Below are 9,869 nucleotides of genomic sequence, written 5' to 3'. Positions count from 1 at the left end.
GATGTTACCTAGCATGGTGATGAAATGTCTGTACGATAACCAGCCAGACTGGGGAGTAAACCAACAACCTCATCAAGTCACATGCGTGACATTAGAAAGGTGTCAGGATGTTAAGTGAAAACGTTGTGTTCTGAGAGGGGTTTGTCAAATAAAAGCAGAAATTTAGAGAGCAAAGCGAGTTGGAATAAGAATTTCCAAAGGGTGAGCAATGGATACAAAATTATGAGAAATGAGAATTAATTAAGATATCTTGATTTTTCTGTCATTTCACACTTGAATCTCTTATCTTTATTATTTTGGTGAATCCTTCCAGAATTTCTTGCACAAAAGTGAACATTAATTTTCTCTGCGCTCTGTATTCACATAAATTCTAGTCTGCATTACTTTAGCACATTCTGAAGCAATTAGTATTAAATAGTTTAATCACTATACGGCACAATTAAATACAAGCAATGTAGTAAAGTAATAGAAAATATGTCTTTGTTCCATTACTACTTTACTTGTGAGAAAATGTTGCTAAATTGAGCCCACATTCTTAGGTATCTCTAAAGTTAACTTTAACTCTGGATATGCTCTCTTTCTTCTCCCAGCTCCTTCTCCTACCCACTTCCAAGCAGAATCTTGATTATCTTGATGTTCTGGCTTGTAAGAGTTTTGAGAATGAGGGTCATAGGAATTTGTATCTGGAAGTTGTTTATCTCAGTTCTGAGGAAGGGTCACTGGACCCTAAACGTTAACTCTGCTTTCTCCTCCACAGATGCTGCCAGACCCGCTGAGCCTTTCCAGCAACTTTGTTTTTGTTCTTATTCACTGACAATTGTTTTCAGTTGCACAGTCTTTAAGCTTCAGAATGCCACCACTAGACTTCTCAGCATCTCTGCTACTGCCCATTAAAATGCACCTTAGAAGTTCATACAAACTGTAATTCAAATGACTCAAGATAATTTTCTTTTACTGGTGTCCAAAGCAGGAAGAAATTTAGAAAGGACACTTGACAAAATCGTTTCTCTTTTGCAAACAGTGCCACAGGCTCTTTGAAATATACTTTGGCAGACAGATAAAACCTAGATTTAACATTTAATTCTCAAATTTGCTGCTCTGTTAATGGAGTATTGAAATATCAGACTAGATTATGTATTAACGTCCCTGGTGTTGCTTCATTGCAAACAAAATGACAGGGCCATAAATGAGCTAAATTCATGTATTGAAATCTGGGAGTCATTTGAATTTACATACAATTTTGACATCTGCTTATATTCTTAATACAGTATTACTCAAGGAGATTGACTACCTTACCAAAATCCTGAGCTAATACGCCATTGGCGACACACTGTAACTGTATTCCTATTACACATCCTTGAACAGAAACGCTACTCATGTATGATGGGAGAATGCGAGACAAGCTGGAAGTAAAGGTATGGGAGGGCAACTCCCTATTTAACCTCCCAGAACATTAGTTCTCCTTATTTTCTACTTAAATATATCTGGAGCAGTTCCCAGATATCCTGTATTGAGAACTCATTTTGTTTCACCTGCAGGACATCTAGAGAGAGCAATTTAATCTTAAAAAGTATCTGTGCATTCACAGAGGAAAACAAGATTAATCCTCTAAGGATGTGGATAAGTGCACGATGGCAACTGTTCAAATTAGCGGAAAATAAGTTGCCATAAAATTGAGCTGAACAGATGTTGATTTAACATACAGCTGCGCAGATTGGATAAGAACTACAGCAAGCTGAGGAATTCTGTGGGGACTAAGTTAAGGTAAGTGTAGTACACAGTTATTAAATCATTGCTTTAATATCAGAGGCATCAGTTCACTGAAGCAAACCATGAGGCAAATTCCAAAATGTAAATACCTCAAACTTACCACCCATATCTATTAGTTAAGATGCAACAGAAGGTTGCACAAATATTTGTGAGTTGCTACAATTAAAAGATAAGTCATACCTATTCCAACTTTCTGACTATAGTAATCAATTTGTGGATTTGAGCAAAATCACATCATTTTGAAGATTTTCAGAAATGCTAGCACAACACAGGATGGCTTATACATGAGAATTATACCTTCTTCAACATTTGACATTAGTGTGATCATTAAGAAATCTCGGGATAAAATTCCAATATTGTGGTAACAAGGTGTAGAGCTGGATGAACACAGCAGGCCAAGCAGCATCAGAGGAGCAGGAAAGCTGACGTTTCGGGTCTGGACCCTTCTTCAGAAATGTAAGATTCAGTCACATTGCTGTGGATCTGGAGTCACTATAGACCATAGCATCTCTGAAAAAGGGTCCAGACCTGAAACGTCAGTTTTTCTGCTCCGCTGATACTGCTCGGCCTGCTGTGTTCATTCAGCTCTGCACCTTGTTATCTCAGATTCTCCCGCATCAGCAGTTCCTACTATCTCTGATCCAATATCGTGGTACCTTGTTTTAATCCCCATTCTACTGTTGGCAAGCACAAGTCTACGCTATCACAATTCCTGTCCCTACCCAATCCTTAGCTAATTATAAATGAGTGAAGAATTTGAGAGATTTCCCCTTAGAGTAATTTTCCATCCTGGTCATTAATGTGACTGATGAATATCAAATGGTAACTCAATAAACAGTCTCTCCGTCTTGGTGTTCAAGACCAAAGCATCCAGCTGCCAGTTACTGCAGTACAAGGCACCTGGGAGCGCACAATCAACAGTTCAACCATCTAGCTTATCAAGACGAGCAATAACAAAAATATAAAAGAATAAACTGATGAAACAGGCTGTATGCAGCACATCAAGATCACTAATAATGCATAATCATTTGCTCCCTATAGTTTTCCATTTTATGTTGAATTATTAATTGGTGAGACAGTGACACATTGATAATGTCAATGGACTAGTAATCAATAGCTCCACACTAATGTTATGGTGAAATGGGCTTTAAACCCATCATGGCAGATGGTGGAAACTGAATTCAGTAAAATCTGGAATTCAAAGCTTGTTTCATTCAATAATGCGCTTTGGGGAAAGAAATCTGGGACCTTTACCTGGTCTGGTCTATAGTGACTCCAGACCCACAGCAATGTGACTGAATCTTACATACCCTTTAAAATGATCCATCAAGCCACTTTGTTGTATCAAAACTGCTACAAAGTCTCAAGAAAAAAATGAAACAGGACTGGCCATCTGGCCTCAACCCAGGTACCAGAAACAATAATAGCAAAGCCTATCAATCCTGCAAAATCCTCAACATTAACATTTGGAGGCTAGCACCAAAATTGAGACAGCAGATTCAAAGACTCATCAGGAGATAGCAAGAACTGAAGATGCTGGAGTCAGAGTCAATACGGTGTGGAGCTGGAAGAACACAGCAGGTTAGGCAGCATCAGAGGAGCAGGAAATTTGACGTCAGGAGTCCTGATGAAGGGTCCCGAGCTGAAACGTCGACTTAATATATAAGATTGAACTCCATCTGTCACAGTTTTTCCCATTCACTTAACATCAAATTATAAAGGAATATCGATAGACTATCCTCTGCACTGTCGAGAATGACGCCTAACTTTGTGTCATGAATGACGAGTTACGCTTAATTACTTGTTTGCAGCAAATCAATCATAAACACAAGAATGCATGAAAGGTTATATTATTACAATGCACTGGAAAATGGGCGTTATAAGTAAAAGGTGCAAACATGGCAGGACCTGTGAGCGTAAGATGCTGGTGTCTCTGCTAGCTTTTCACTACAGCAATAAAATCGAACTTTGCTGCCCTATACTCCACCAACACCAGCAACTCCTCCAGAATCCTGCAGCATCCACCACTTCAAATATTTGCCCAATTTACCTACAGAGGTTACAATTTTACAATAATGTACCAAGATTCTAGCTACTAAACCTGGCATTTTTGATTTTGTTTGGCCTCTTAGATTTCTCTTCCAGTCATGAAATGGCAAACATGAAATTTCAAACATGAAATTACAGGGAAAAATTTGGGAAGCAACCATGTGTTCAAAGGCATCAGTTGAGGAAAGGAGTTTGGAAGTGGAGTGATAGCTTTCAAGTTACATAATTCAAGGTTGGTTTTCTTGAAAAGGGGTGATGGTGATTTAGGAAGGGCGAAGTGCAATTGTTGAACAGAAGGAACAGATGGGTGATCAGCGTTGCTGTAGGAATGGGGTCAAGAGAACAGGGAAATGGAACAAAATGAGTTCAAGGTGGGCACAAGGGAAAAGAGAAGAGAAAATGAGAAAGATGTGAATTCAGGTTTAAGGCACGAGAAGGTTGAGGGAAATGTTCACTTGCTTGGTGATGGGGAGCCAGAAAGGGGAGATGAATACAGGATTCTCATCTTCAACAAAAAGGAAAACCATGAGCTTCATGTATTTGTTAAAGGAGATGACATGCAAAATTTAGACTAACTTACAAATAATGATTACTTGATGGGACTCCAACACCTATGGAACCACACCCCAAGCAAGTGGTCAATGCCTATAGCAGGGCAAAGAAGAAAATGGATAGAATAAGGAGAAAGGAAAACATGATCTACATTAACAATAAATCAATGTTTCACACAAGGCACGGCTACTGTTAGTGTTTCAGGTAAAACAACTACAACACCTTAAGCAAAAATATTAGTTAGCTCTATGGGACATGCATAAATCCCTGAAAGGTACATTACGAATGTAACATATGAAAGGCAACTTAGAGGTGGTGGTATTCTTGTGGTTTTGCTGCTCTCAAAGCTGGGAATTTCTGTCCAAGTAAGTTTGGCAAGTGACTGCAGTGCATCATCTAAGTAATAAATCCTGCAGCAGCACTGGACTAGTGTCGTTAGAGGTAGAAATTAAGTTAAATTGTACAGACAACAAGTATGAGCGAATCCTCTCTCCTGAATGATGTCAAACTTCTGGAATGTTACTGCAGCTGTATTCATCCACTGGAGAGTCTTCCATCAATTCCCTGACCTGAGGTTTTTGAGTAATGGTAGAAAACAATGAGGATATGAGCCACTTGGCACTCACTGCTACAGAATTTGTATAACTGGTTAATTATGGTCCCTAAACTCCTATGTCAATAGGCAAGCAGTCAGCAATAGTGAAGGCCAGATTAGACCGTTCCTTGTAGGAAATGGTCACTCCTTGGACATGTGGCACAAATGTTATTCACTATTTGAAAAGCTGAGTCTGGTTGTTGACCAAATCCTGCTGACAAGTACAGCTTCATTATCACAAGGAATTGATTGGAGATGAATATCATGGACTCACCAGCTAACAGTTCTACTTCTAACTTTATGGCAGAGAGAATATCACCAATGAAGTATCCAAAATAGTTGGGCAAGCAAACTGATCCCAAACACTGTGTGGTAAAGTGGTAATTTCACTACACATGTAATCCAGAGGACCAGGATAATTCTTTTAGGGCATGAATTCAAATCACAAGTTGTGAAACATAAACTAAATTAATAAGTGAAACTGGAATATAAAGCTAGCATCAGTAATGTTGACTAATCATCACTGATTGTTGTAAAAACCTATCTGGTTCACTATTGTCAGTTCCGAAGAATTAATTAATTAATTAATTATGTTATTCTGTCCATAGATACTGCCAGACCTGCTGAGCTTCTCAGCATTTTCTGTTTGTATTTCAGATTTCTAGCATCTGCAATATTTTGCTTTTATATTGTTCACTAATATCGTTTGGGGAAGGAAATCTGCCATCTTCGTGCAGTCTGGCCTACATGTGACTCCAAACAGTAATATAGTTGACTCTTAACTGCCCAATGAAATGGCCTAGCAAACCACTGAGTTTGAGGGCAAGAAATACTGACCTTCCCAGAGATATCTATATGCCATGAAAGAAAAAAGAAAAAAACTGCAACAATATCTTAAAGCTGCAATGATTGATAACCAAAAGCTTTATGTGAATTCCAACCACTGGAGGGATATCTTCTTAACACCCACTGACATCAATTTTGCTCCGGCTCCTTCACATTATGCTCGTCGAATGCTGCCAAGAAAATTACTCCTCCCTTTTCTCTACACTTTAGATTATATCTATGCTTAAATCAAGGTTGGAATGTGCTCTGGAGTTGAGTGATTTGGCAGAATCCAGCCAATTGTGCCAGTGAGCTCTCATTTCAGCATTATAGAGTAATAGAGTTGTGCAGCGTGGAAACAGACCTTCGGTTCAATTCATCCATGCTGACCAGATATCCTTAATTAATCTAGTCCCATTTGCCAGCATTTGGCCCATATCCCACCAAACCCTTCCTATTTATTTATCCATCCAGATGCCTTTTAAATGTTGTAATTGTACCAGCCACCACCACTTCCTCTGGCAACTCATTCCATACTCGTACCACCCTCTGCATGAAAAAGTTGCCCCTTAGGTCAGTTTTAACTCGTTCCTGTCTCACCTTAAACTTATGCCCTCTAGTTTTGGACTCCCCTACCTGGAGAAAAGGCCTTGGCTGTTCACTCTATTCATGCCGCATCATGACCACCCTCTCCCCCCAACTCCTATACTGACCAATAAAGGCAAACGTACCATATGCCTTCTTCACTAGTCTGTCCACCTGCGATTCCAATTCAAGCAACAATGATCCTGCACTCCAAGGTCCCTTTGTTCACTAACATTCTCCAGGACCTTATTCTGTTTTTATGAATCAATTGGTATTGAAGTGAACTACAGCTACTTAGTGCACTGTAAAACACTTCCTTGGGCACATTAAAAAAAAATGCATTAAGATTACAAAATACAGGAATGGAATTAGGCCATTCAGCCCATTGAGACTACTACGCCAATCGATCGTGGCTGATGTGTTTCTCAAACCCCTTCTCCTGCCTTTCCACGTAACCCCTGATCCCCTTACATGGGATAACAGTAGCCTTATAATTACATTGCAAGAATAGTCCCAAAATCTTCTCAGACACAGTGTCAATTGTGTTTTGATTATTTTACTGTGAAATGTCTTCGGTTGTTTTAAAAGCTTGGGTTGCTGTTCACCTATAACTTCTACATGGGCATCCATTTCAATAACTCTCTATTAATAGCAAAACTAAATTGTGCTATTTTTAAAAGACATTTGCATTACACTTTTTTAAAATGGAGCTTTCAATAACTGAACCGGAAAACGGGCACCACCTTGGTCCGTTTGATGCAATGTCTGTAAAAAAACTTTTCAATTTGTGCAGTATTACCTTCACGGCTAAGAAATTCAGTCCACTCTCATTGGCCAAAGCTTTTGCTATCATTGTCTTAGAGCATCCAGGAGGCCCATAAAGCAGAATTCCTTTTGGAGGTTGAATCCCCATTCTGGTAAAGGATTCAGGGTGTTTGTGTGGCCACTCAACAGCCTGCTTGAGTTTCAGTTTCACGTTTTCCATCCCTCCAATGTCTGACCAGGATACCTAAGCAATGAAAAGACACTGATTAGTACAGGGTCGCCTTACCTATCCAAACACTTCTATTTTGCAGATAACAACTGAATATTAAGCAACAGAAGTAAACAGCATCATTTTATAAGATGACATGATAAAGGAATATCACATGTAGTCACCCCTCTGTATTCATGTGAGTTTCATTTCCAAGACACTCCTCAATTAATGAAATCCAATATTGTGGAGCTCATTTAAAAATAGGGTAATAACAAGGTGAAAATCGTGGATTCGCTATTTTTGCCGACAGATGCTGACCTTTGTTGTTACTTATTTATTGGTGCAGACAGGCGAATTTGCGATTCATGATTTCACGAATACAAAGGATTTACTGTACAACAAACTTTTCATTAACTGGTAACTTTGGGACCAGGAGTGTGCCGAATGATAAAATATTCCAGATAATCAAGAGGCACGCATAACCATAGTAAACGCTGACCAAGCAAAGCTTCAACATCACTCAAAAAACTAAATAAAAACATCAACGTGCCTCCTAAAAGCAATGTAAAATCACACAGTAAATAACTGAAACATAATGCAGGGGGTGTACACATCACTGTTATACTTTATTTACAGCACAAATACTTGGACATCACTGTAGATTGCGGTATTTAAGGTATATAATTCTTGCCAGCTTATCAAGGGTGCTGGTTGAGAAGGTGCCAGTCAAAACAAAGCTTGCTGTATATCACTTGTGCTTGTTCAGAAATTGTAGCCAAATTTCATGTTAAAAAGACAAATTTGGGATACAAATTCGTACATCACATTGCATCTCTGGACTTAATTTGCCTAAAGAGGCCATCTCAGCATAACATTCATTGTATGCACAGCCATACATAGAGAACATTGATTTTAATTTTCTTTATTTGACTCTTCAAAGTCCTTGGGAATGAATGCCCAAGTGTTAATTTTTCATCTACAGATTCAAGATGTTCAATCCAAGCAAAAGTCAAGAATATAGACTCCAACTTTTTCTTCCCCTCTCATTACTCCCACCATTATTATGATTGTTATTAGCTGCTAACTCAGCACAAAACTGGAACCAAAATTGGGACTTGTAGGAAAGTTATTACTTTTTGTTAGAGAAAATCCCAAACACATTCATGAAGAAACTGAAGGATGTTCTTATTGTTTTTGTAATAAAGTGGCCTAACATAAATTTTCAAAACTATAAAAGGAATTGTTGAAATTGTGCTAGATAAACTGGTCACACCAAATAAAAATGTAAAATTAGGTATTATGTTGAAAAAGTGAGATTTATATTATTCTTTAGGAATTAAATCATAAACTATTACACAAAAAGGTTAGAGATGCAGAATAATTCACCAAGAAGGCTATTACGCTAGATACCAGATGGGCTTTGAAAGTGAAAGATGAATGATCTTCCTATATCTTTGCATCAATGAAACAAAAGCAGATTTGTTGGGCCAAATTGTCCTTTACTGCTCTTAAAATTTCATGTATTTCTAGAAAACCAAGCAGCTAGTTACAAAAATGCATTCAGGAAGTTCTGACAGTGCGGTCTTTAATGTTCTTAATCATTACAGAATTCTCGCACCATAAATTCAAAACAGGAGTTCATTTTGATCTAAGGAAAAAGTACCCAAAGGGAAAGGATGCTTTCTAAATTAACCTTGTTGCTGCCTACCAAGAAGGTTGATGAATAAAGAAGTAGGTAGCCAGCATCGTCCCTATTCACCCAGGAACCTAACTGTTTAGCATATCCCGCCTGAAATATCAATGAATTGGGGAACGTCACCTGGGGTCTGGTCATAAAATCATACATCCATTCAGCTGTACACAGTCTTCATTTTTGTAGGCACCACAAATTTAGCCACTGCGCTGGTAAGGTAAATATTTCCAACGATTTGTAGGTCTGTTTTCCTACCTACTTATAGACGAAGGTTAAAAACACAAGGGAAAGGGCAAAGACTAAACATGGCCTGCCACAAATAGCCTAGCTCATTGATGCAGAGGAGAAAGCCCTAAAGGTAAGTGGCATATTCTGTGCTGCTCTGAGTCAGAGACAGACAGAGAACTCACAGATAACTGGTGACAGAATTACAAATGTCTCATTTGTGCTGACAGATGTGCTGATTTCATTTCACCAATTACTGAACTATAGTGATGATTGTCATGATTGAGAATTTGTGACTACTGAATCATGTTCGTATATCTTCCAGGGCCTTCATGTGTACAGCTAATACTGCAGGATATTCATGAAGGTGATCCCATAGAGGAAACAAAAACAAAAATTACTGGGAAACTCAGATTTGGCAGCAGCTGTGGAGAGAAAGCAGAGATAACGTTTCAAGTCCAGGGACCCTTCTTCAAAACTGACTTTAGCCAGAAAAATGTTGGCATATATGCTGAAGTTTGCATGGGTGCGGGGGGTGGGTTGGTGCTGGTGCAGGGAGAAGGGGGATGAGGGAAGAGTAAAAAGGATTGGTGGAGATA

General features: G+C 38.7%; 1 protein-coding gene across 1 annotated transcript in view; it reads right to left on the bottom strand.

Moving 5' to 3' along the window:
- LOC109923044 (ATPase family protein 2 homolog) overlaps positions 1-7,379 on the bottom strand; it is a 72,900-nt gene extending 65,521 nt beyond the window's left edge. The window contains exon 1 of the mRNA XM_048605374.1: positions 7,176-7,379. Within this exon, the coding sequence (XP_048461331.1) occupies positions 7,176-7,361 (186 nt within the window). The 5' untranslated portion in view covers positions 7,362-7,379. The remainder of the gene's footprint in view (positions 1-7,175) is intronic.
- Positions 7,380-9,869: the final 2,490 nt, after the last annotated feature.

The sequence above is a fragment of the Rhincodon typus genome, chromosome 1 (assembly GCF_021869965.1).
Source record: "Rhincodon typus isolate 14 chromosome 1, sRhiTyp1.1, whole genome shotgun sequence".
NCBI lineage: Eukaryota > Metazoa > Chordata > Chondrichthyes > Orectolobiformes > Rhincodontidae > Rhincodon > Rhincodon typus.
Note: the sequence above shows the minus strand (reverse complement) of the source record. Positions and strands in the feature narration are given on the sequence as shown.